General features: G+C 35.2%; 7 protein-coding genes and 1 long non-coding RNA gene across 14 annotated transcripts; 3 read left to right on the plus strand and 5 right to left on the minus strand.

Moving 5' to 3' along the window:
- Nucleotides 1-366: 366 nt before the first annotated feature.
- LOC104702909 (putative small nuclear ribonucleoprotein G) lies at nucleotides 367-1,438 on the plus strand. Its single transcript, XM_010418830.3, has 4 exons — nucleotides 367-536; nucleotides 644-666; nucleotides 946-1,067; nucleotides 1,156-1,438. The coding sequence occupies exons 1-4, from the start codon at nucleotides 502-504 to the stop codon at nucleotides 1,216-1,218; spliced, it is 243 nt and encodes an 80-aa protein (XP_010417132.1). The 5' UTR covers nucleotides 367-501; the 3' UTR covers nucleotides 1,219-1,438.
- Nucleotides 1,439-1,947: 509 nt separating this feature from the next.
- Nucleotides 1,948-3,441, plus strand: LOC104702911 (uncharacterized). Of its 2 annotated transcripts, none has more exons than XM_010418831.3 (5): nucleotides 1,948-2,448; nucleotides 2,555-2,748; nucleotides 2,826-2,910; nucleotides 3,010-3,075; nucleotides 3,170-3,441. In XM_010418831.3, exons 1-5 carry the CDS (start codon nucleotides 2,365-2,367, stop codon nucleotides 3,260-3,262), a joined length of 522 nt encoding a protein of 173 aa, XP_010417133.2. In that variant the 5' UTR covers nucleotides 1,948-2,364; the 3' UTR covers nucleotides 3,263-3,441. The 2 variants fall into 2 exon arrangements, 1 of the variants encoding a protein (XP_010417133.2); XR_015562484.1 differs by having other exon boundaries at nucleotides 2,269-2,448; nucleotides 2,555-2,744.
- LOC104702910 (aspartic proteinase CDR1-like) lies at nucleotides 3,283-4,782 on the minus strand. Its single transcript, XM_087459635.1, has one exon. It carries the CDS (start codon nucleotides 4,763-4,765, stop codon nucleotides 3,392-3,394), a length of 1,374 nt encoding a protein of 457 aa, XP_087315761.1. The 5' UTR covers nucleotides 4,766-4,782; the 3' UTR covers nucleotides 3,283-3,391.
- Nucleotides 4,783-5,177: 395 nt separating this feature from the next.
- LOC104702912 (protein CLAVATA3 INSENSITIVE RECEPTOR KINASE 2-like) lies at nucleotides 5,178-8,592 on the minus strand. Its single transcript, XM_010418832.3, has 11 exons — nucleotides 8,045-8,592; nucleotides 7,817-7,949; nucleotides 7,647-7,718; nucleotides 7,401-7,544; nucleotides 7,225-7,296; nucleotides 7,091-7,150; nucleotides 6,885-6,985; nucleotides 6,658-6,786; nucleotides 6,225-6,569; nucleotides 5,763-6,142; nucleotides 5,178-5,677 (listed from the first exon to the last, which is right to left on the minus strand). Exons 1-11 carry the CDS (start codon nucleotides 8,151-8,153, stop codon nucleotides 5,306-5,308), a joined length of 1,917 nt encoding a protein of 638 aa, XP_010417134.2. The 5' UTR covers nucleotides 8,154-8,592; the 3' UTR covers nucleotides 5,178-5,305.
- Nucleotides 8,593-14,817: 6,225 nt separating this feature from the next.
- Nucleotides 14,818-16,277, plus strand: LOC104702915 (gamma-glutamyl peptidase 5-like). Its single transcript, XM_010418835.2, has 3 exons — nucleotides 14,818-15,290; nucleotides 15,660-15,989; nucleotides 16,065-16,277. Exons 1-3 carry the CDS (start codon nucleotides 14,976-14,978, stop codon nucleotides 16,173-16,175), a joined length of 756 nt encoding a protein of 251 aa, XP_010417137.1. The 5' UTR covers nucleotides 14,818-14,975; the 3' UTR covers nucleotides 16,176-16,277.
- Nucleotides 16,210-20,049, minus strand: LOC104702914 (putative cyclic nucleotide-gated ion channel 6). Of its 2 annotated transcripts, XM_087459629.1 has the most exons (9): nucleotides 19,905-20,049; nucleotides 19,492-19,739; nucleotides 19,045-19,142; nucleotides 18,375-18,957; nucleotides 18,078-18,290; nucleotides 17,683-17,999; nucleotides 17,496-17,607; nucleotides 17,151-17,387; nucleotides 16,210-17,080 (listed from the first exon to the last, which is right to left on the minus strand). In XM_087459629.1, the coding sequence occupies exons 3-9, from the start codon at nucleotides 19,113-19,115 to the stop codon at nucleotides 16,367-16,369; spliced, it is 2,247 nt and encodes a 748-aa protein (XP_087315755.1). In that variant the 5' UTR covers nucleotides 19,116-19,142; nucleotides 19,492-19,739; nucleotides 19,905-20,049; the 3' UTR covers nucleotides 16,210-16,366. The 2 variants fall into 2 exon arrangements, with proteins under 2 accessions (XP_087315755.1, XP_087315754.1); XM_087459628.1 differs by having other exon boundaries at nucleotides 19,492-20,049.
- Nucleotides 20,050-22,836: 2,787 nt separating this feature from the next.
- On the minus strand, nucleotides 22,837-24,546 carry LOC104702916 (uncharacterized). Of its 5 annotated transcripts, none has more exons than XR_015562486.1 (6): nucleotides 24,353-24,546; nucleotides 23,980-24,120; nucleotides 23,769-23,858; nucleotides 23,537-23,583; nucleotides 23,334-23,425; nucleotides 22,837-22,915 (listed from the first exon to the last, which is right to left on the minus strand). It is a non-coding gene; the product is annotated as an uncharacterized LOC104702916 (long non-coding RNA). The 5 variants fall into 5 exon arrangements; XR_015562488.1 differs by having other exon boundaries at nucleotides 24,039-24,120; nucleotides 24,353-24,447; XR_015562485.1 differs by lacking the exon at nucleotides 24,353-24,546 and having other exon boundaries at nucleotides 23,980-24,227.
- A 250-nt stretch (nucleotides 24,547-24,796) lies between these two features.
- Nucleotides 24,797-26,390, minus strand: LOC104702917 (early nodulin-like protein 11). Its single transcript, XM_087459642.1, has 3 exons — nucleotides 26,155-26,390; nucleotides 25,385-25,609; nucleotides 24,797-25,131 (listed from the first exon to the last, which is right to left on the minus strand). The coding sequence occupies exons 1-3, from the start codon at nucleotides 26,336-26,338 to the stop codon at nucleotides 24,920-24,922; spliced, it is 621 nt and encodes a 206-aa protein (XP_087315768.1). The 5' UTR covers nucleotides 26,339-26,390; the 3' UTR covers nucleotides 24,797-24,919.
- Nucleotides 26,391-26,677: the final 287 nt, after the last annotated feature.

Below are 26,677 nucleotides of genomic sequence, written 5' to 3' on the forward strand. Positions count from 1 at the left end.
TTAAAAAAAAAACCCTAAAGATTCAGACACAGTATACATATATATATATATAGAGAGAGAGGAGAGAGGAAAACCTAGAATCGGAGCTGGTTTAAGCTTTTAGAGAGATCTTACGATTGTTAATAGTTTAAGGTATAATAAAGCCATCGACGATCCACATGAAATAGAAGAAGAAGTAAAAGGCGGTTTAATATGTTCGCGGGTGTTTTAACTTGGCAAGATTCACCAATGCTGGACTACTTTGATTATTTGTGATGAAAACTCAAGTCATAATAATCATATTACCAACCAAAAAAAAAAAGAAGAACAATAATCCTATAACTTGGGCTTTACAATATAATGGGCTTAAAAAGATTATTGGGCTTTGAGGAGTAGTAAAAAAAATGAAGACTCTAAACACTTTGACTTCCATAAATCAAAGCATTAGGGTTTGAGTGCGAACGCTATCTTCTTCAAGCCGAGAACGAAAAACCCCAAGCTCTCAATTCGGATTCTGCAACCATGAGTCGGTCTGGTCAGCCTCCGGATCTTAAGAAGTAAGCCCTTGTTCTTATTTTTCTCTTTCTGTTTCTGCATCTCACTGTTTCTGATTGGTTTTTTTTTGTCTAATCTATTGTTTGGATTTTGTTTTCGTTCGATGCAGGTACATGGATAAGAAGCTCCAAAGTAAGTTCAATATCTTTATCCTCGTTTAGCTACTTAGATAACTTTGATTTTTTATATAATCTTGAACATATCCCTGAAGATATAGAGAAGAACGATATAAATCTGCTAACTTTTTAGATTTTGTGTCTGGGTTTGATTTTTACTGAATTTGGTAATAGTTTCAAGAATCTCCCATGTTCTTGAAAGTAGTTTTCTTGTTATTTTGATTGGTCATTCAGCAAGTTTGTTTATCACCTTGTTTTGGGTGTGGAGATTTATGAATTGTATTTGAAATTGCAGTCAAGCTTAATGCTAACAGAATGGTGACTGGAACACTTCGTGGGTTTGACCAGTTCATGAATCTTGTTGTGGATAACACTGTTGAGGTGAACGGTAATGACAAAACCGACATTGGGATGGTGGTAAGTCTCTCTCTCGATGTTGTGTCCCTTTGTTATCAATCGTTTGTTGTTCTTGACTGATTGAACTTTGATTTTGGTATGGTTGCAGGTGATTAGAGGAAACAGCATTGTCACTGTTGAAGCTCTTGAACCAGTGGGCAGATCTTCTTAGCTCGGTGTATGCATTGGTAATCATCTTTTTGTGTTCTAAGGCTCTAAGCACTAGCTTTGAGAAAATTTGGTGGTAGATGAACTGATTCTGTAAGAAGTCTACATGAATACTCTTTCTTGTACTAAAAAGATTGCAATGAACCCCACCGATGTGATGACTTGTGCTTTTACTTTGGATACCAATGCTTAAACCTCTAATATCATCTTATTTAGCTTTGGTATATGCATCTTTTAGTCATCTTTTGTTCGTGGTAGATAGATTTGCAGCTTATTATGGATACAATGTAGGAAGAAGTCTACTCTTTCTTGTTGTACTCAAAGATGGCGGTAAACCTCACCAATGTCCTTCTGCTTTTACTCTGGATCCACTCCTTTGATCTCAAATCTTCATCTTCTTCTGTCAAGGACACCTTTTGATAAACCAATTTTTTCACGTAGCTGAAACAATGCTTAGTTGCAATTATAAAGAAGACAAACCTGCAGAGAACAACAACAGGCTCGGCATGTGTCAATCACTAGCCAGAGAAATGAGACTCCCATCAGTCTATGCCGCGACTATTGATACTGTTTCCCGACTTACATTGTCTGTTTCAATTCAATACATAGGTAAAATGCGTTAGGTTGACATCTATTTTCAACCATTGAATCAATTACTACCTCATACACTTCACCTATAAAACAAAAAGTTTATTGATCAACTATTGCCACAGCCTCAATAACTCAAATCTTCAAAACAAGATGTTTTTTTTTAACTTTGAAATACCATCACGTCAAGCACATATCCAAATTTCACAAGCTTTCCCATAGCCCAAAAATAAAGCAGAACACACTCTATGAAACCAACAAAAGCAACTGTGTGTGCAACCTCCATTTGCGTACAGAGAATCTAGCATGAGGTCGGTCACACACTACAACGCGCGAGTGAGTTGAGCCATTGGGGAAGAGCTTGCTTCTCGAAAACCCCTTTAGGAACCAAACTTGTGTGACATATGAAGTCAAATCTCAACTGGGCCTAATATTAATTCCAACTAACAAGCCTGGCCCATATACGACACAAGATTCATCGGAAGCAAAACGATGGTCGTCGCCGGAAAAAAACAGAAATAAAGACGAAGAACATTGAGATCTCAAAATCGGAGATTTAACAATGGCGAATCAAGGAGCGAAGAAACGAAAGGAAGAGAACGCCAAACACATGGCTAAGCTTCGTCGTCTCATCATTGCTTCCAATGTATGTATTGTTTCCTCTCTTCCATAGATTCGATCCTTCATGGATTAGATCTCACTTCCACGAAATTGAGAATTGGATCTGGTAATTTTGATATTCACAATCACAGGTTGTGTACTTCGTTGTGAGGATGCTGATTTTTCATTCAAGCTTTACTTGGAAACATTGGATCGGCTTAGTGATAACTTCGCTAGCTTACGCGTTTCCGTATAAGCAACTCAATCAAATGGCTAAACCTAGTGTTACTGACGATGGTGAGCTTATCGATGGTGGATTTGACATGACCACTGGTGGAATCTGTGGGTACGCTTCTTCTGTATCTTTGGATTTGCATTTGGTTGTGCAAATTTTAATATCATAGTTTCTGATGATGTTTGCAGGTACTTGCACGATCTCATCTATATCACCTGCTTTGTTCAGCTAGCTTCTATCATCTCTGGAAAGTTTTGGTACATGTATCTAGTGGTACGCATGTTTTTTAGTTTTTTTTTTGCTTATTGATAGCTCCTGAGTGAGAGAGATATGTAAAGAGTTTGATTGAAATCTTTTGTTTGGTTTTTGTAGATTCCTGCGTTTGGTGCGTACAAAGCTTCTGGTCTTATTCGAGGATTCATGTCACAAGGCTCAGAGGTAAAATTCTCACTTAGTTTAAGTACTGTTCAACTGCTTTTAAGAAAGGCAAAAAACAAGCTTTATCATGTCTCTGTTTTTTTTAATTAATTAGGGAGGTGTGGAAGATGAAAAAACCCGTAAAAAGCGAGAGAAGATGGAGAAGAAAGCTTCGAGAGGGCAAGTCGTCAGGACGAGAACAAGATGAATGCGTTTTTGTGGAATACAACATGAACTTGGGGAACGTTCTTCATTACTATACAAATGTATCAACAGGTTAATTCTCTAGGTTCTGTGAATCCCTTTTACATTGACATTGTCAGCTCTATACAATATTTTACTTTGATGGGGAATAGTCATCGAGTAGAACACAGTCAATTCGCTGGAGATAGACGTTTTTTTCTGTGAGATCGTAACCGATATTGTAGTATTGTTGAGCCATTAGCCCAATAGCTGTGAAATCCTTATATTCTCCTCCCTGTTCTGTGGTTGGCCTCACCGACATGCAAAAGACGTTATGATATGTATCAGATTCTGACATTGGATAAAACATGCTTGCGGCCTCCATAGCCAACTCAGCTCCCCCTGAAAAATGAAATGTCACCACAGGGAAGCCTATTAGCTCTTCACTCACTCTTCCATGGTAGCACAAGAGGTCTCTAAACCAGAATCTCTCTAATCTTGGTTCCAGAATGGATTTTATTTCATTGTAGAGTTCTCTGTAGGCTATATCTGCTAGCCAGGTATAGAGTGTGCCTGAGTCGAGTATGACCCCTGTTCTTGGTCCTCTTTTTCTGAATACCACCGGTTCAATATTGAGTTGTTTTCCCCCAACACTAATCCCTTCAAGAGTCATATAGTAGACACCATTATCTGTGTCAATGGGTGTTGGATCGCCGAGAATGTCCGCGTCGCCCAGAACCAGCTGATTGTAACCGTAGTTTTTGTTAGCTAAATCGCCGATGCAGTAAGAGAATTTAGACCCTAGCTGTAGTGCAAGCGATGTGGGTTTGGCTCCTAAACCCAAAATACCTGTGATCTCACTCTCCAACTGCTCTCCATTCTCATGCCCACACCCAAAGGCAACAGGTTGGGTCACAACAGTGTTTCCGTTTGGTGTTGTGAATATCAACTGTTCTTTAGCCAGAACGCCTTTTGAGCCAGCGCCACTTATATATACCTGATCGTAAATGCACTCGTTTGAGGAGCCGCAGCTTCCGTGTGGTGCATACCTGCAAAATCGATCATTGCAGGAACACTTTGCAAATGTTGAAGACAATGCTGGATTGAAGACAGGATGGATCATACGATCTGATGAGCAGTATTTGCAGGGAAGACATTGGATCCATAAAAGTGAGCTTCCAGTATCCATGATAGTGAACTGCGGTACTGGAGGCTGTCCTACCGAGAAGTTCACATAAAACATTGACGACTGGATTGCTTGATGAACATCAATTTGGAAATCGCTGCTGCCCAGCTCTTTTTCAATAGAATTCTGCAGATACTTAAATCGGGCAGATGAAGTATATGTCAGGTGTTCGATATGTTCCTCTAGAGTGACTGGAACTCGGGCATTTGGGTTGCGACGAGCCACTGATTCACGGTGTATCAGCTTCATCGCCATTCGACTAGGTTTAACGGATTCCGTAACTGCGAAGTAGTATGAGACAATGATGAAGAGTACGAGTGATGTTTTGAAAAAAGATTCCATTGCTGTTCAGCCAGAACAAGTACATGGTTTACAGTAACTACATAGACCATTTTGTAACACAAATGAAGATTAAGATACGGTAATAGCATCAAGACTGTGGTATGAAAAACAATATAAAAGATCAAAACACAACGAAACGAATTGATGACAAACAAATAATATCCAAGAACAACCAAAGATCATGAGACTATAAATAGCAAAAGTTGTTGGGGTTTTTATGTATATAAAAGCTATCATGTGCTTTACATCTTTTGTAGTTTTGTGTTTTAGAAAAATATACAAAACAGAAAAAATTAGAAGTTGAAGTCAACATATCATTAAGTTGTTTGGTCAGTGTTTGACCAAACATTACTTTCACAGGACCACCACAAGTATTAAACGAGTTTGAGAGAGACAGACCAAAATAAACACATTTCAAGAAAACCGTAATATATATATACATCCAAAACAGTATTCATTAGACCCATTTACATGTCTATATAAAACTCAAATCCTGAGGAATATTATATATTTTTTTCTCTCTTTGTCCAAGATCTACTACTACCTTGGACCAGACAATTCCATGGCGAATGAATCTAAGGCCTGATTATCATCTTCATCGTCAAATCCTGAGGAACCAAACAGATGTTTGGTTTGGTTGTTGCCGTTAGCATCAGTAGAGGTAATACTCCTGTAAGAGATGTTGGCATGGTAGAAATGTGAATGGTTATGTGAAGCAGCCCATCTCTCTGCTAATCCATCTCCTTCAAGCATCTGAACCACTTCAGACATTTTCGGTCTGTGAGCTGGAAGAAACTGAGTGCAGAGCAAAGCAACTTGTAGCATCTCTCCAACTTCTATTCTATCGTAGTTTGTCCCAAGTTCTCTGTCTACAAGCTCCTCTACTTTCATATCTTTATGTAGCTTCCTCACCTGCAACACCAAGAAGAGTTTTAAGACTATCTTTTGATTACATGTTTGGTCTAAAACTCTAAATTTATAGTAATTACTTGCTTACCCATTCAAGCATAGCTCCTTTCTGACTCACGGTTTTGCCAAACTCGAGAGCTCTCATTCCTGTGATGAGCTCTAGCAAAAGTATACCGAACCCAAAGACATCGGTTTTCTCAGATGACTGACCAGTGGAGAGATACTCAGGTGCAATGTGACCAACTGTTCCTCTAACCGCGGTTGTGACATGTGAATCCTCGTGGTTGAGTAGCTTTGCGAGCCCAAAATCACCAACAACAGCTTCAAAATACTCATCTAAGAGAATGTTTGCTGCCTTGACATCTCGGTGAATGATCTTGGGATCACATTGCTCGTGTAGATAAAACAAACCTCTTGCAGCACCTATCGCTATCTTCTTCCTTGTGTTCCAGTCCAATGCTGGTTTAGCTGTAACAGTAAAAAACATTAGTTCAAGTGATTACAATTCCGTGACTAAAGAGCAACTAACAAAAACCAGATCTATGAATACCTTTAAGCCTAGAGGCGACACTGCCATTGGACATGTAAGGGTAAACAAGAAGTCTTTCGTTAGAACTCACGCAATAACCTATTAACCGAAGCAAATTCCTATGAACAGCTAAGCTGATCATCTCAAGCTCAGTACGAAACTGTGAGTTCCCAGAAGTTCCATTCACATCTTTCAGTCGTTTCACTGCAACCACTGTCCCATCCCCGAGCTTTCCTCTGTAGACATTACCAAACCCACCAGCACCAAGAATGCTCTTGGAACTAAAACCATCCGTAGCTACATGAAGTTCTCTGAATGTGAAGCTTCTTAGATTTCCCAATCCTAGTAACCCTTCCTCTTGCTTGTCTGCATAAAGAACCAAAACTTAAGACAAGAGAAAAAATCTCCCTGAAATCAAATCACATAAACCACAAGCTAACTCGAGTTGACAAACCACTTATGCGAAGCATCATTAGCCTTCTTTGCTTCTTACGGTACCAAATGAACCCGAGAGAAAGGATTACACTGACAGCAAAACCAAGGCTTACACCAAGTGCAACCGCCAATATGTTGGTTCTACGTCCTATAAAATCCCAAATGGTAGTAAACTAATGAGAAATGGACAAAAATCAAATGAAAAAAAAAAAAAAAAAGCAAGATTACTGAAACTGATGTTTTTACCTGATGAGGAGCGTAAAGAAACAGAAAGAGGACTTGAACTGATAGATCCTGCACAAATCTCAGGTGGACTGTTTTTACAAATCAAAGGGTTCCCAGCAACACTGCATTTCAACAGTGAAACGATAAGAAAACTCAATTCTTGACAAGACCAAGAAAGTGTGTTGTCACTCAAAAATGTTAAAAACCAAAAAAAATAAAGTCTTTACCTGAATGTCCTTGCAGGGAATTTAGTAACAGGACCTCTGAGATTGTTATAAGACAAGTCTCTGAAACCAAACATCAACAAAAACATGAGTCTTAAGGTAAAAAAAATTCAAACTTTAAGTCTCTATATACTCACAAGAAAGAGAGATGAGGGATTTGAGACAGAGAAGCAGGAAAGGGCCCAGATAATGAGTTGTTGTTCAACCTCCTAATCAAATCATTACAGAAAACGTACGAGGTTTTAAGTTAAGAGCACGAAGCTTTGATTGGTTAAAGAACATCATTAGCAAACCTAAACAGAAGAGAACTCACAGATATAGGAGACTACTCAGCTGGTTAACAGAAGCGGGGATTTCACCGGAGAACCGGTTATTGGATAAATCCAAAGTCTGTAATTTGGGAAGAGAACAAAGCTCCGGTGGGATTTTGCCTGAGATGTTATTGTTCTGTAATAACCTACAAGATTCCAAAAAACAGAACAAAGGGTTGAAGAAACAAACAAAAGAAGACATTTTTTATATATATATATAATTGAAGAAAGAAACAAAATAATCTTACACTTGTCGAAGATTAGTGAGATTTCCGATTGAGCCAGATAAAGTTCCTGAAAGAGACTGACTTGGAGCTCCTCTGAAATTGGGAGAAACAGAGAGAGAGACAAAGATGAAGAATTTGTCACCATTATGAAAAACAAAAACAAAAAAAAATCGAAATTTATATATGCTTACAGGCCAGTAACGAGGTTGTCTTGAGAACAAGTAATCATAGTCCAGCTACAAGGATCAACAGAGAACTCATCCCAGTTGTTCAAAACACCATGTGGATCATGTAAATCGTTCTTTATGCTTATCAACGCCTCCACTGTAAGAAAAAAACATCAACCAAAGTAAGAAAGTTTCAAACTTTCGTATACCCAAATGGAAAAAAAAACGAGTCTTTTTGTCGTTTTTATTTACCTTCAGGGTTTCTGGGCTCGGAAGAGAGAGAACAAGTAACGAAGAAACAGAGTAGTAACAAGACAGAGAAGAGAAAGAAAGGGTTTTGCTTCATCGTTGTCATCTTCATATCACCCACACCATGAAAAGCTTAGTTCACCATAAGGAGAGAAGAAGAAGAACACAAAAACATTTACCTAGTCGATGTTTTGTTGTTGTGCCTACAAAAGAGAGAAAGAGAAAAAGCAAAAAAAGCAAAGAAGAAGAAAAAAAAAATGAATGCTTTTTCTTTATTGGGTCTATTAAAAAACACAGAATTTATGTCTGTATTGTGTTATGAATTTAAGGAGATTGATGATAGTAATAATAATAAGCGCAGAAAAAAAAGATGGTTTTGATTTGTGAGAGAGAAGAGCTATAACAAAACCAGAGAGCAATTTTGTTTTTCTGGGGGTATTTAGAGAGAGAGAGGAGAGAGTGTAGGTAGTGTTGTGGTTTGTGGGGGAGAGAATCAGGTAGGAAAGCTGATACGGACCCGTATGGACATGGTGGATGATACTTTCTCTTTTGAGTCGTTTTATTTTTATTTATAATTTTAATCCTAAATTTGTGAAATTTTTGTTCTATACATAAAATTAATGGTGGCAATGCAGAGAGACCATAACGGAAAGAAAACATAAATAAATAATCAAGTAAAAAAATTTGTGAAAGTCTGTTTCATAATTTTGATTATGGTTCATAGAGAATAAATAAATAAATAAATGGGAGGCAAAGACTATATAAGTCTTTGATACGTGTATAGGGATTATTAGCTGATGCTTTCGACCAAGATCAGTTTCATCTCCATGCACAAGAACGTTATCATGGAAGAAAATAACAAAAAAAAATAGCTAACGATACTAATGTATTTACTCCAAAACTTTTATAGGAATATTACTTTGAAATTGCAAACTTGAGTAACTTTGTGAATTTGACCATGCTTTTTTTCTCATACAAAGTCTCTTATGATATAATCTTGTCTTGAAAGAATTTGTAGTCCCATGAATTTTCAAAAAACCCAAGAAAATTGACGTTCAATCTAACATATTCTTGTCATGACAATAACAAATGTTACAAGATCATTTTGAAGTTTGAATAACATATATTTTGTCTTGAGTAAAAAAAAAGTAAAAAAGAATGCATAGATTTGACGTGTGTAGTGTACTAGTAGTTATCACCACTTGTAAGCTGTGTAACCAGTGGCAGTGGGTACGAGAGACTAATCTGCACTAACGTGCACCCTCTCCTCTCTTCTTTTTGTCTGTTTTCTTGTATTTTTCTTCCGTATTTGTTACATTGTAAATCTCGTGATTTATAAATGTTACTTTTAGAGGTTTAAAACGTTATTATGTATGAAATCTAATTTCAAAATATTCATTATTTATATAAAGAACATATGAAATGAGATAGGAAGAGAAAATAGTAAGAAAAAAAGGCTGGAATACGGTAAAGAGGCTTGCTTTTGCATTGCCTGATGTGGTGTATGATTTGTGATGTTACAATTTTCTGACAAGTCCCTATACTTTGTTTTCTTCCCTTTTTACTCTACTTAATTTATTTGCTATCACTATGGCCCTTTTAGTTTAGTTCTATTACAAAGTTATTTAAAAAAATTATGTGATTCTAGTCATCATTTCTTGTCACACATAATGTATTACTTTAGACTTTTCTAAAGTTGCGCTTTGATGCATTTGCTCATATAAAAAGATGATTCTCAAACTCATGGTGAAGAAGCATTTTTCTTTTTTCGTTTTTTTAAATGTTTTTTGAATGATTATAACGTTAAATATGAACACACATTCATCATAGATATTATATCAATATTTCCTATAACGAGGTAAAAAAAACCATAGCTTATATTTGTTTTTTCAACTTGTTAATCACATTAGACACTAAGAGTTCTTATTATTTAATCATACTTTTTTTTTGATAAATATCTATATTTTTGAGAAATATCTATATCTAGTATATGGGTGCGAATGGTTGCAACGGTTGGGGTAGACAAATCCATTTGCGGATCAAACAGTTTTTTATTTACCATTCATCATGTTTAGTCCACAGTGGTGTGGTCTACAAAAAATAGAAACAAAATTGCAGTAAACCAACTGCGTACCGCTTTTCCTTACAAATAGACTTGAACCGCAGCGGTCTGTTGTCCACACTTAAAATATAGCGGTCTGATCCACATACAGATTTGACTGCCTCAACCACAGTTACCATTCAGACCATATATTTTTCTGTACCTAAAACTGATATTCCGACCAAATGTATAAATTTTAGGAAAGCTACAAAGGAAAATTAAAAACTGAACAACAACCGTAGTAGTTGGACCAAATTGCTGATTTGAGGAGATCAAATTGACATCACCAGAGAGATGGTATGCAACGTCCCTATTTTCTTTCTCACGCATTATCAGTGATCATTACGCAATGCTTCTTTGTCTTTTTCCCCTGTATATATATATATATATTTTTTTTCATAATATTTGTAAGAATTTCGTAAGTGGTAACACAAATATATAAAACGAACCCTAATCTCATATCCTCTTTTCATTAAAGTAATTTCTCGAAAACCTCTTAATGATAAAAAAAAAATATTACCCTTAATGAAAATTGTTTTCGATTAAATATAATTAAATCAGTAAGTGTTCAACGAAAACCATAATAGCTCAGTGGTTGCGAGCTTCATGCACGCGCATGTGTTCAGGGTTCGAATCCCACTATACGGGTGCAACTGGTACAACTAGGAGATATCACAACTAGGATGTTCAATTGTCTTTTACTAATTTTTATCACAATTTAACCATTTTTACTGTGAATATTATTGTTTGCCAATGTAAACGTTTTCAATAATTAGAAATTAGTATGAATTTCAGTTCAAGACTTTTCTTTTTTACAAATAACTTACAGAAGATATTGATTTAATTTTGTACCACCCCCTTTAATTTTTTAAAAAAAAATCAATTATCATTAACCAAAACCTCTGATAGTGTAAGTTTAGTCGATCAGGTTATAATGCTATCATATCTAGAAGACTAGAACCATTAGTTAGAAACAGAATCATTTTTTTCAATAATTTGCGTCACATAAAAAAATCAAAGTAGTCGAATTAAAACGTCTATATTTGCCCATTTTTGGGTTAAAGTTGATAGTTGCCTTTACGGAAAAAAAAAAGTTGATGTTTGCCTCTCTTTTATGTTGTAAAGCATGTTGATATTATCTTTTGAACCGTTTAAAAAGGAATGTTATAATACATGCAAATATTCTCACTAAACCACAAATTACACCAATGATATATGCTTTAAATTCTTGTGCTACACATTTGTATCTTATTGTTGTGTTCGTCCGCCGAACTTGTTCTTTCTGCTTTTAAATGAATAAATACTCTTCTTGTGAAAAAAGAAAGATCGAATCTAGCACATTCGAAGTTAATGGGAAACAACACTTTTAATTCGATCCATTATTATTCGATTACCATCAGTACTGTCACGTATACGAACATGTATGTGTTTTGTTTTACGTCACTATTTTTGGTTTAGTGGCATTTATAAACCTATACTATAATACTATCGAGTAAATTTTTCTTTTTTAAATGATCTCTATAAGAAATTACATTATATGGAATGTTAATTGAACTTTCATTATAGTGGCATATGCGACGTACATCCTATAGAATATCAGATTGTCAACTTAGTGAGACTGAAAGCAGCCACATTGGACATCATATAATAATGGGATATGAGTTATAGCTATCGATGTAAATTTCTAGAGATAATAAAACTGATTTGATGTGTCACATTTGATACAGGCTGTTTATCTTCTATATACACTTCTCTCATCCAAAAGAGTTTAAAATTTGTATTAAAAATTTGGAAAACTAGCAAAAATACATACTGATTCGAAAGCTTTATTTATTTATTTTTGTTAAAGTTAAACTATAGTAGTTTTTTAAAAATACTAAGGTTTGAAAGCTTTTTAAAAGAACTTTATGAAGACTACTTATATTTATGAAGGCTTCTTAATACATCTTAAATAAATTGATTCGTTTGTTATTTGATCTAAAACCTATTTTTTTATAACTTGATCTAAAAGTTTATAAAGCTTAAATCAGTACTTTGATTCGAACAATTATAACTTTTAAATATTGATTTACAAGAAGACTTTTCTAATGAAATAAAAAGACTAAACATAACATTCATGCATGGTAGCTTTTTTATAAAAACCAAAACAAAACATACTTGGTTGCAGGAGATTCACATCTCTTACACTCACACTCGCAAAAAAGGGGAAGCAAAAGCTTAAAAAGCTATTCTAAACAAAAAAGAAATGAAAGATTTGCCTATAAAATTTTAAAAATCAACAAAAACCCATCAACTGAATTATTTTTATAGAACTGCGTGAAGAAGAGACTCACCCCACAAGCAACCCTCTCGTTTTGGCTTTGGAAGACTGAAAAAAACCCACAAAAATATATATATATTTCAAAGTAAAGAAAAGTACATGCAAAAGTAAAGGTTAAAGTAAAAGTGTAAAAGTGAAAAAAAAAAAAAAAAGTGTGTAAAAGAGGGCGGCAAATCTTCGTCGGAGTGCGTTTATTCTTTCTGCGATTTCCCCATTGATCATGTGGACGCCCTCATTCTTCCAACTCCTTTTTTATACCCTGCAGTAAAACTTTATTTTATTTGGTATTTTTCTCATATCATGTAAGATGTATATATGATATAAAATGAAAAATCTTACTATTTGATGTTATAGGAGTACATTTTTTTCAAATGTTGAAAACAAAATATAGCACTGTTTTGGTTTTTTTTTAAAGAGAGCTAATAACATAAAAATTACAATTTAATTGTTTGTCATCCCATTTGAAAATTGATAAATATTATATATATAGATATATTCTTTTTGTTCAATTACTTGAGAGTTGATAGAATTTGTCTATTAAGTATTCTAAGTTTTTAACTGTATTTGTGTTAGACTATTATTTCAATATCTATTTAATTATTTGAGAATTTATATTTATTGGTATTTATTAGATTATGTATAGAACCGGTTAAGTGTAAACCGTGTAATTTAGTTTCTGGTCATGTCAAGAGAACCGGAACGGTAACATCCCTGTCTGAATAATCAAAAAGGTAACTAAAATAATTATGACTTTATGAGTGTTAAAACTTAAAAGAGTTTATTGTTGGGATTTATTTCAATGAAACAATGTCTTCAATCAATCTGGTCAAGTCCTTGCAATCAGTCTCGAACACAACATTAGCAAGCGAGCGAGAGTGAAATGAAACACTTCATTGCCTGCAAAAGCGACACAATTTTTGTGTGAAGGAGAGATAAGCAGAAAACCTTTCAAACCAAACTTAAGAATATGATCATTTGGGAAGACTATCCACCCAAGTCCACTCAAACTATATATCATTGACTGTCCATGAACCATCAAGCTGGCATACGATTGTATCTGCCTCATGGGAGGTTCTTGCATCGTCGGTGTTAGCCGGTTGCGAGCTTAAAGCTTGTTCACGAGCATTTCCTATGAAGAAAATTAATGCATCTTGAATAGCCAATTGCATCAAATCCATTGGATGAACATCTTTGCTTTCAAAAGCCTTTGCATTCTGAGCTTTCCACTTTTTGTGATTTTGTAATTTTGTCAAGAAAAGTTGCTGTCAACCTAATAAAGCTAAACAAGTTTACGTTAGTTTCATTTTGGTGGGTCGGTTTCACTTAAACCAACCCTAATATGCAGCAAGACTTTGCGGGAACGTCAAAGGAAACAATAGAAAAGAATGAAGCAAAAACTTCCTCAAAGGTCAACCCTCCTTATGGGTATTTATTATATTTACCAACTCTACGTATCACTCTATATTATTTACTGTATTATATTATATGGGTATGTATCCAACTATCCATAATGATTCAAATAAAAGCTTCATCCTCGGTAACCCAAAATATTCTTTATACTCCTAAAACTTTGACTAATTACTTAGTTTCTTCAACTTGTAGTTTATGTAACACTACCGGAGCTAAGTTATTAGAAGAGGGGTTTAGCATTTATGTAGAGTTTATTGATCGACTTTGTAAATTGAGAGATTTTAAAGATAAATAGTATAACAGATATTTTGATCAAAGTTTAAAGATTCTTATCAACCTTTGTTAGCAATCTTGAGTAAATATCATTTATTTATTTTTTTTGGTGCAAACGAGTAAATATGATATATCACATAAAAACAACAATATTAATAGAATACCACATTACATGTTTTATATATCTATATATGTGTTATATATTAATACGTGAAGTTATATATTAACACATCAACATTGTAAATTTGTAATGTAGGATGATGTGTCTGTAAAATGACGTGTCCTATATACATAGAGTCATAGATGGATCAACGTACGGCGATCATTGTCTTCCAAGTTGAAGAACGTTTCGGCAATTTTCAGTGCATTTGCTACGAGAACGTTTCGGCAATTTTTTTATATGACTTTTCTTGAGTTTGTAAGATACAAACACAAGAAAAGTCATTAATCTCTTCTAAATTCGTTTCCAAAAAAATTTGGTATACAGCTTTTCTGTTGTTGATTGACTGGAATCTGTCATTAAGTCATAAAATTAAAATCCCACAAAAATATAAACACCTTCCATTTGTGCTATTTATCTCATTACTTTCTCATATTGTAATTAAATTGTAGTCAAACATCCAAATTCATTATATGACTATATAATAAGATATAAGGAACTATATAAGGAACTTTATAGTTTGTTATTACCAATCACAACTGATACGCAACGAAACACTCCTAGTTGCTGGCTTCTGTTACGATTCTTTCGCCGTCTTTAAAACCATACCCAAAATCTTATATCCTCTAAACCCAAAAACAAAAAAAAAAAAAAAAAAAAAAAACAAAAAATGGTTAATGAGCAAAAGAGATTTGCTCTGTTCTTGGCCACAGGCGATTCAACGTTGGTGAAGAAGACGTACGGTGGATATTTCAACGTGTTTGTTTCGACTTTTGGGGAAGAGGATGAGAAATGGGATCTGTTTCGTGTGATCGACGGTGAGTTTCCGGACGATAAGGATCTGGATAAGTATGATGGTTTTGTTATCAGTGGAAGCCTTCATGATGCTTTTGGTGACGATGATTGGATCGTTAAGCTTTGTTCTCTTTGCCAAAAACTTGACGACATGAAGAAGAAGGTTCTTGGCATCTGCTTCGGCCACCAGGTTTTGTTCTCATCCGTTGGATCGATCCTATGCTTAAATTAGGGTTTTGTTTTTTTTAGGAAAACCCCATTTTTCAAAAACATGATTTGGTAAACCAATTTGCTTAATTAATAATTACACCTACGCATCATCAAAAGTCATAGAAGATCATTTGGTTGATGTGAATCTGAATGTAGTTAAGGAATTTTTAGGTTTTGATTGCTTGTTTTACATTTCAATTTTATCCCTAATGAATCCAAAACCTTAATCATTTTACAATAACATGTAGTGTAATGATTAGCATCGTCCTTGCGTTAATCATAATTGCAACAAAATTGATTTAAAAGATTTGTGATGAATGATGCATTCTTCTCTGTTGTTGAAACTTAGATACTATGTAGAATCAAAGGAGGGAAGGTAGGAAGAGCGAGTAGAGGTGTGGATATGGGACTAAGAACCATAACAATGGTTCAAGACGCTGTGAAACCGGGTGGCTACTTTGGAAGCGAGATCCCGAAATCACTAGCCATCATAAAATGCCACCAAGACGAAGTGTTTGAACTCCCTGAATCAGCAACATTGCTTGCTTATTCAGACAAATGCAACGTGGAGATGTGTTCCTTTGGAGATCACTTCCTCTGCATCCAAGGACATCCTGAGTACAACAAAGAGATTCTTTTCGAGATCATTGATCGCGTCGTCAATATGAAGTTGATGGAGGTTTGCTCTTCTTCTATCTTTATTTCCATCGTCTTCTTGGAAGCTTTTTTTATGTTTCCTTGTTTCTTTTCTCAGCAAGATTTTGCGGATAAGGCGAAGGGAACGATGGAGAGCGCGGAACCAGATCGGGAGAAATGGCAAACTATCTGCAAAAACTTTCTGGAAGGAAGATCCGAGCAAGTTTAGATGATGAACAAATGATGTAAAATTGGTTGGATAATTTGAAAAACATATATTTTCTATGTAATAAGATTTAAGGGCAATCAAAAACAATCCTTTATATTACAATATTTTGGTGTTATAAACAAACAAAAAAATAGTTGGAATCTTGAGTTGGAAGTATTCTTAAGAAATTTGTGTACAAGTAAAGATTACGGTCAATGATCTTCAGCTGAGAAGTCTGGTTCTGGAGGTTTCTGAAACTTCACCAATTCTTTAGTAGATGACAACAACAAAGCCGATTTCGCAGTCCGGTTCTTGTGAACGCTACGAAGTGCATTAGCCGCAAACTTTGAAGCCAAGAACGTAGCTCTGATGCTATAAGGACTTCCTCCTGCTATAACCGATGCTGCAGCTGACTCTTCTTCTTCTTCCTCTTCTTTTCTAAGTTGCTCCAGTTTCTTCCTCTTTGTGTACCGTCTCCATGCAGCTTGGATGAAGCAAGCCGCCCAAGTCCTCCATTGCTGTGAATAGAATCTGAAAGTGTGTTGCACTTGTCTACTATGGAGTCTCCTGAACTGACTCGCCACAAATTTCAGCTCATCAGCTATCAAAGCGAAAGCTTCTACTTCGGTTAAGGCCTTCACGGTTCTTGTTGAGGACGGGAGGTTAGCACCTGATTTGGGATCAAGTGCCCATGTCAAAAGCTCGTCACCGCAGAAATCTCCTTCTTTAAGTAAACTGCGGTTAAAGAATCCGCTTCTCCCACCATCAGTGGTTACACTCTCGAGCCTACCACGTATTATGAAGAGCATCTCGTTAACTGGATCTCCCTCACGAACTAAGTAAGACTTCTCAGTGAATAGACATGGCTTAAGCCTCTCACAGATTGCATCTAGCAGCCTCTCATCCATATTCTCAAACAATGGAACCTAAAGAAAAAGAATGAGACTGACTTTTCAAGAAGATGTTAATGGAGTGAACACAAGACAAGAAACTTACTCTTCTGACTAAGGCGAGACAGAGATGACGTTTGATATCTCTTCTAAGATCCTTTGGGAGGTTCTGAACAAGATTCTCTTCATCAACTCCACGAGTCTCCAACCACTTGTACTGATCATATCGTCTGACACGTTCCCGCAGTTCTGGTGGAAGCATTCGATGATGCATCCACTGTTCTGAGTCACGTCTTTTGACTCGCATTTCTTCTAACCGAATAGTTAGCGATTGAAGATAAGTCTGTCATGAAATTTATCAAAAACGCCAAAGATCATATCGTTGTTTCTTCATACTCACTCAGTGAAATCATCAAACATAAGAACAAAACCAAACAAACTCTTTTTCTACCTGCATGTTTCCAATGAGAAGAGCAAAGAGTAGAAGTCCAGCAATAGCAAGTGTTATCGAGAATATAACCTCTCCAGGGTATGTGCTGGTTTCAAGCCCTTGACCAAGTGTACTGCAAAGGAGTATCAAGGTTACTAATGCGAAAAAGTGACACTATAAAAGCAAATCTATTTTTGCATATTATTACCTAAGATTCTGAAGCCCCCACCACAAACAGAAGAAGTACTTAGAGACAAAGTTCTTAGATGAGACAATGCCAGAGGAGAGTGCTCTTAAGTAGATTCCAAAATCAAAAGGAGGTTCTTCATCCTCGGGGACATCAACAGGACAATATTGCTGAAGAACCGAAACTTTAATCTTGTCCCAAGCAGCATAGCCTTTCATATTTTGGTTACCACAAAACAAGAAGTTTCTGGCACATGTCTGGTTATTAAAGTGGCAGGCCTTACTCCAGCAGTCGTTATTGCGTTCTAAAGCAAGCAAATACCACAAAGCCCCAACAATCTGAATACACATAACATTCATGAGAAAACATATATTGCTTCAACGAAAATAGTATGGTACAAAAAATTAAATACTAACATGACTTGCGAGCATGTAGAGTAGCAAGTAATAAGCTGCACCAGCCCATGCAGTCTCAGCAAATACACCAGCTGTTCTCTTTAACTCTGAACTTAACGGATACATTCGAAGAAAACGCGGTATATATTGAACTAACACGATATATCGAAGGGCTTGTTTGGTTGCCAACACATTTGCACCCATTGAATTGAAGAGAAATCTCCAAACTACAATCTGAGAGAGAACAACAAAAAAGAACATTAACAAAAGCAAATATGCAAATTTAGAGTAGTTTGGTGTTCTGTTCTGTTGTAATACCTGTGGAACTGGAAGCACAGATAGCAAATCAATGATGAAATACTGTTGTAGATAACGCTTAGCTATCTGTGCAGGGTCTATAACAAGCTCTCCACGACCAAAAACCCGCGACGAAGGAGCAACATAAGCTGTTCTAAACCGTAAAGCCATATGAAAGAGATAAAACGAATCTATAACTGTCCTTATCGTTGTTGCTATAATTGCAAGTTTCCTGTCTATACCAACGCATTTGGCTTTATCGTTGATAAAGGGAAGATACAAGAAGAGCGGATCCACGGATACTGCGAGTATACAAGAAGCTACAAACAACTTGTTGCAGAGCAAAAGAAACTTATCTTGTGGATCAAATATTTTCTTCTCTGATACTTCAAGATCTTCTGGAAACACAGCGCGCGAAACACCGAGTCCGATAGATCTACCTATAGACCAAAGTCCTTCTGATCCTTTTCTAAAACCTTTCTTGAAAGATCCAGATGATGTTTTGCTTCCTTGAGCAAAACGTTTAGGTCCTTGTATGTTCAATGTGCATTTGTTTAGACCAGCTTCAGAACCTTGCGAGTATCTCGAGTCCATACTATCTAACCTGTTTTTTCTTAAAAAAAAAAGCTCAATACTTTTTGACCATACAGCTTCAATTAGAGATTCACAAATTGGTTGAAAATAATCAAACCTGACAAACTTCTCGAGTTGGCCACTGATGACTTGAGATTTGACTCTTTTTGAACCACAAGTATCAAACATACTCTTCAACTCATGAATCCTACAAACCTGTTTTTTTTTTTTTTTTGTAAAACAGAATCAATAGCGAACCCTTTTCAGAGCTATAACTACCTAATTGAAACAAGGAGAAGTTTTTTTTTTTTTTTTGTTACAAATCAAGCGATTGAGTTCTGATATTAGGTTACTTGAGCTAAATATCATTGACCCAAATTCATAAAGAGGAAGAAATTTGCAACCCACAAATAAATAAAAAAAATCAAAACTTTATCAGCTACACAAAATGAACAGAACTTATTTCTAAATTAGACAAAACCGAATTCAGGAACAAATTGCAAAGCCCAATCATGGTAAGGAACTGAGATCGGGGAGGAACATAAAAGAAGAAGAAGTAACTTACAGTAACAGTCAAATCTGACGGCGACGGTGAAGAAGAAGAAGAAGAAACGGAAGTAGCAGAAGAAGAGCACACAAGTTGTTAAAAAAAGAATAAAAAAACGGACAAAGAAAGAGAGAGAAGAGAGAAGTGAAGAAGAGAGAGGTTCTGTCTTCTGTCTTCTGTCAAACAAATTGACTTTCTTCTTCGGTGCTGTCCGGGTCGGGCCCCACCCGTTTCCTCTGCTGTCTCTCTCTTTTTTTTCTCATATCCTTAAATGTGGAAATGGGGCAGACAAATAATTTTTAGAAAGTAGTCATTATCAAATTCCCCATTTGTGTAAATACATAAAGAAACAAAATCCCCATTTTTATATACCCCTAAAGAAAGTTAACATTTGAAGTACAGCTTATCGAAAACTGAGTGAATAAATTTACATTGGAAAGATGAGTCTCTAATTCTCTATGTATACTCTAGCTAAGAGGACTATAGAGGAGTTTGATATCTTTGGAATTTGGATGGCCAAGAGAGTACATGTTTTCTTAAAAGTTGTGGATGAAAATGCAGAAACAATACTGTGACTATGTGAGCTAACGACTGAAAGTTAAAGATATATGGAATTGCTAGAACAAATTGCAGCTGTTTAAAGTTAGAAGGAGTGATGAACAAGTATTGGCCGCTGATGTGGACAGTGGACTACATATGCCAATTAGATGAAGATCAAAACATTCAAGTTAGAAAAAAAAAAAAGAAGTTATTCGCGTGTAGAATAAAGGGCATCTAATTAAAAGACTTGAAAGAGTGACCAACAAGGATGTCTGAGAATAGTGTGAGAACGTAATAATTGCACGAAATGTCATCACTTTAGTCCCTTTGGATAACAAAAGTTAAAATGACCTTGTTTAGGACTACACAAATATTTTTTTCTTTAGTTCTTGTTTTGGGGAAAACGGCCAAAATCAAACCAAACAATTTGTGAAACGTTTTTTCATACCCAAACTATAGTACCATGCAATTATCAATATGAACAAACTAAAATTTCAAATTTCTTACCTAAACTTTATAAAATTAGCCGATTTCAACATGTCCGTAAACGGTGTTACTTGATCATTTAACGGTGCTGAGTCAGATGCCAACAAAACGACTGCATGGCATCTGGGCATCTAAACGACGTCGTTTTGATAGTTTAAATGAAATAAAAAATGCTAATACCAAGATTTGAACCCACATTAGCTTAAAGTATCTATCTTACCAATAACCACTTAGACAAATCGATTTCTTTGGGATTGATTAACAACGATGTAATATATTGTCTTCCGTAAATCTTCTTTTTCTAATGCAAACAGATCAACTTTTTTTTTTTGTATTTTTTCATGAGTTCCATGAATCTTAGTAAAACCCAAATATGTATTTCTCCTCATCCATCACCATCTTCTCCTTCTAGAGAAGAATGTATTCTTCAATCTCAAATGCTTAGTTCACCGTTTCCTATTATACGCTGGGAAGCCTTGGATCTGTTCGTTTTTGCCATTGTGAAGCGAAGGAGAGAAGATGATTAGAAGAAGATTGACGGAAGACAATATATTACATTATTTTTAATCAATCCCAAAGAAATCACTTTATCCGAGTGGTTACGGGGTGAAAATGATGGGCTAGGTGAATGCATGTTCGAATCCTGGGAGTAGCAATTTTTTTTTTTATTTAAACTATCAAAACGACGTCGTTTTGATGCTCAGATGCCATGTGGTCGTTTTGTTGGCCATGTGGTCATTTTGTTGGCATCTGACTCAACACCGTTAAATGACCAAGTAACACCGTTTACGGACATATTGAAATCGGTTAATTTTATAAATTTTAGGTAGGAAATTTGAAATTTTAGTTTGTTCAGATTGATAATTGCATAGTACCATAGTTTGGGTATGAAAAAGCGTTTCACAAATTGTCTGTGTTGATTTTGGCCGTTTTCCCCCTTGTTTAGAGGCTTGAACCTATTCTTCATATGTACCTTCTTCATTCACCTTGTTTTGGACTAAACAAAAATTATTCGTTTTTTAGCTATTGCCTATTGCCATCATGCTTCCAGTCAAACCATTGAATCAAATCATTTTGTAATTTATGAAAAGGATAAATTACACACTATTTTTTCTTTCAAAACTCAATGCACCAATTATTCTGAAAAATACTTTAAATGAAATGTATTATTATTAAAACTATTTAAGTGTTTCAATTTTTAATAATTTTAGGAGATTTTAGAGGATGTTTCTAGATAAAAAACACAGATAGATATATAAAATCTGTTATTTTAAGTGAGATTTGGGAAGATTTTACAACAAATCATAACAACTTAACTCATCAAAATTAACAAAATCATAGCAAAACTCATAACAAATTATTCCATATATAGGATTAAACACACTCCACTACAAGAAAACAGGCAAATAGCGACTACACTATTAGTCACTATTTAGTCGCTAAACGGTGTGTTACGACTAAATAGCGACTAAAACCAGTAGTCATAAATCGAGAGTCGCTAAAATAGATAGTCATAAAATTAGTCGCCAAATAGCGACTACATTATGACTATTTTGCATAGTCGTAAATTTAGTCGTAATATAGTCACTAAATTTAGCGACTACATTACGACTTGTTTACGACAACGCAAAATATTCATAATGTAGTCACCAAATTTAGTGACTAATTGATGACTAATTACCGACTATAGTTGTATTTAAGTATTTATACATTATTGTATTTATACAGTATTTATACAAATTAAATATATTTTATTAATTGTTTTAAATATATTTAAATTATGAATAATGTTATAAAACATTATTTTTAAGTACTATATTTATTATTAATAAACCATGATTACAAAATAAAATTAAAAATCATAACTAAAAATAAGAATACTTCATCCTCCTCAAAAAACATAATTAGAAAAATAGAACAAAATTACACACACATAGTGGTACAACCACTTAGGAGGTTTTTAGGATCAATGCTAAGTGTTTAGGAAGTATTTTAGACAAAGATTATGTAAGAATATAAGAAAGATCTTTATACAAGGGGATAAACTTATTTTATTGAAACACTCAAAGGGATTACAAGAACTCTTAAGACTCTTACTCAAACTCACTCACTTCAGCTTGTATGAAATTCTTCACCAAGCCTTGGTTTTTATAGTACAAATCTTAGGGAATATTACATAGAATATTCCTTAAGCTTTATTTTACAACCCTCCATTTATTCAACTCTCTACTTTATTTTACAACCCTCCATTTATTCAACTATCTCACAACCATATATTTCACTATCATATATTACTCACTTATTACTTATTATGAAAAACTACATAATAAATGGTTTGTCGCACATTCTCAATTGCTTTGTATTCCATCATTGAAGCCTAGGTAGTTCCCACTAATGTTCCAAGAGCAACTCATTTCTTCAAGTACTTCAGAACAAACAAACAAAAAAATGTATCATGGGGACTCATTTCCCATTATCAATATAACACGATTTCAAAATCGAGACTAGAAATGAGAAACCATCGGGACAAGCAATTCACTATAACTAACATGTCTTCTAGCTTAAAAACGTGAGTGTGAGTAAGAAGAACGACAATGGTGACTCTAGTTAAAGAGTGCATATAAAACAGGTGTCTAGAGATCGGTATTACCAAATAACTCTTGACAAATTCAACAAAAAGCCTCACAAAAATTACAACAGAGGCTTCTAAACAAATGACTCTTTGACAGATTTAATAAAAGTCTCACAGCAATAAGTAGCAAAGTATATATATTGTACCTTAATAGCAAAAGATACAATAGGATAAGAAAATGTCTTAACCAATGAAAGTTTACCTTACGCTCTGAAATAAAGTTGTACATCATGAGCTCTGTCTAAGAGTGTGCTTGGCTGTGGCTTTCTCTGTAAGCCAAACATCATCATCGACCTAAGAACAATAGGACACTGAATCAGATGGTTTACGCATGCAACAATGTGACTTCAAAGAATTGAAGAGTAATACAAGAGTAATAATTGAAAATAAACATAAGGGTTTTACCTATCTTCTTCCAGCCAACCGCTTCTTCAAGCTTCTCCAAATCCAGTCTATTGATCACAAACAACAAAATAATATAGTAAACAAAAATCACATGTTCAAACCATAAGCTTCTAAGACACAAACACAAACACCAACACACACACACATACCAGATTTTATCATATAAAATCACCAAAACTGAGGTGACTCTGTGAAAGAAGTGATATGCTTTTAGAGAGCTTAGTTTGAGTACCTTCGGTGACTTTGGTGACACTGAGGAGAGCCGAGTTGAGCCTTGAGTTCTTTAAGCCACAAGACTCAACCAAAATAGCTGACACCTGATCTGAGAGAAACCCACCAAAGAAAAAAAAAAAAAACAATCTTGCACATAAGTACTCAAGAATTCTGAAAAGATGAAATAACAAAGCAGTTCCAGGATTTTTAAAAGAAAGTAAGAAACCCACCTCCATGGAGACCAAAACAGATGGAGCTAGACATTTGAAAGAAATGACAAGAGATATACCCGCGTGGCAACAAAGCTATTGATGCGCTACTCCTTCCCTCACTTCTCCTTCATCATTCTTCTACTTCTTATCCTCCCTCATCTGCAATCACACAGGGGATGAGAGACGCAACAAGGCAACTAAGTGGATCACATCAGCATTGGCTACCGATATCAAGCAGATAAATCAAACTCGTTTTTAGCAGAATCAAAGTGAAAATCCATGCTCCTACAGTGGAACAAGAAAAAAAAAAAAAAAGATAACAAATGAAAGCAACTACTAAGCCTTCAAGAATGTCGGAGAGGATTGGTGTGAGAGCAAAAGAGAACTTGACCCATTGTTGCTTGATAGAAAAATTGATTCTTTAGTCGACCCAAGTTTTCGGCTGTGCGCCGGAGAAGCACACGACTTGAATCGAAGCAGATCTTTTCCGGTTTTGAGATCCCAACTTCTAATTTCGTCGATAAATCCACTGCTTAGCTTTTTCGTAAAATCCATGTTTTCTTGTAGTTACAGTTTTGTGGTGATGATATTAACACCAAGTCACGAAACTATAAAACGATTCAGAAACTTAATATTAAAATTACCGCCGTAATCTATAAATACATTTTTTTATTAGATAAAAATCTCAAAATGATAACGTTTAAGAAACGATCTAACCATTCATCATCCAACTAAACAAATAATAAAACATTAATAGAATATTTTTAGGTATCAATAAGATTAGACATTGCTAAATTTGTAGAATAAATCGTTGCCAGGGACAAAAGAATTGTAAATTAAATTATCAGTAATGTCAAATAAGACATATATATATCTATATATATAGATAATCCATTATTCTCTAAATCATAGATTTTGAACGCATAACATAAACTTTAAACTTCAAAAAAAAAAAGCTTTAAGCGAAAACAAGCCCAAAGACAGAAACAATAGTCGAGGCCCAGAAGATGCCATTTCCGGCAACAAACCCAACTGCATGGCTATTGGCCGGCGCTGGCGCAGGAGCCGTAGAAGTAGATGACTTTGGAGAAGGGGTAGGTGGAGCAGCCGGAGAAGTAGATGGCTTTGGGGATAGAGTGGGTGTAACAGCGCCTGGTCCTTGCTTTGGCGTTGGCGGGTGGTTAGCAGAGCCGGCGAAGGGTACAAGCGAGCCAAGCTGGTGCTTGCGGCCGCTTAAGAAATATCTATTTAATCAGCCCATTTTTTATGAAAATGTCATTGGTTCTACTGGAAACATACTACTAGCATAACCAAAGAGTCTCAGGTTCGACACTACATGATGCAATTTCTACCATTTTTTTGGTTTTTAAACCAAAAAATCAGCCAAAAAATTTTTCCTGCTTGGAGCCACCAAAATCTCAGCGCCGGCTCTGGTGGTTAGGTGACTGAACCACGACAGTTAGTTTCTCACCTTTAGCACAGTTAGAGGTCAAAGCTCCACTTATGAAGAAGTATGGACCTGAGACATCGAGTTTCACTGTTGTGTATCCGTCTTTGTGTTCTTTCAAAGGCTTATCCATGTTGCATTTTTCGTAGTTTTCTTTTGTCACTTGTAACACCGAATCGATCTTGGCATCGTATTTAAACACTGTCGCATGTTAAAAATAAAGCTTAGTTTACTATCGCATGCATTTGTTTTTGTAAATTATATATATTTGAAATGGGTTTTAAGTTTCTTGAATAATTTTTAAAAAAATGAATATATGTAAATGATTTGGACTATTTACTTGTCAAAATATCGATTAAACCAATAATTATATATCACCAAAAACACAACTAATTTAAAACCAAGAAACTTCATACTTGTTTGGTCTCTACTCTCTACAATTCTTACGTATATCTCAAAGAACCAAATCCAACTTAATAATTTATTCTATTCAAACTAAACTCTTTTCAGTGACTAAAAATCTATTTAACAATAACTAACATCCGGATCTCGACCATCATGACCAAAGTATGGTAGCACCAAGTATTTAACCTAAGTGAAATTTTATAAGAAAATGCTAACAATTAAACCGATTTCATGGTAATGGAATTTTTTGGAAAACCAGGTAATAATGTCACTTTTCAGGACTGTCATTTAGATCAATATATTCAGGAAAAAAAAACTAGAAGAAAGATTTAGATCCGTACAGAGATAGTCTCCGACTTGGAACCGGACGGTCTCAGCCCAATCGTTAAGAGTGTGGTTGGTTGATTCTGGAACCTTCCATGCGTCCAATGATCCACCCACAGCAATGATCCTAGCCTCACCAAAGTGGTAGAATGTGGTAAATAAGAGAAACATTAGTGACATAATCAGAATCAAAGACGCCATTTTCTTCTTCTTTTTTCTTCTCTAACAAAACTTACGACCAATTCTCTATACTTTTTTTTTTCTCTTTAGACGAGAAAAAAGTTTGGTCGTTATGGTTTGGAGCCAAATGGGTTTTATACAAGGTCCGGAGGATCGAACCAGATTTGGGGTCAAATGGTCTTGTAGACAATGTAATGCAAATCTTCCCAATTAGCCAAGAAATTATCAGTTTCATTCTCTGCTAGATTATTTTCTTCTTATTTATTCATCATATCTTTTGAGTAATTAGATTCTTCTATTTTGGAACTAAATCAGGTTTCCAATGCAAAATAAATATTTGTTGACATATAGAACAACCAA

This window comes from Camelina sativa, chromosome 7 (assembly GCF_030686135.1).
Source record: "Camelina sativa cultivar CO46 ecotype springtype chromosome 7, ASM3068613v1".
Classification (NCBI taxonomy): Eukaryota; Viridiplantae; Streptophyta; class Magnoliopsida; order Brassicales; family Brassicaceae; genus Camelina; species Camelina sativa.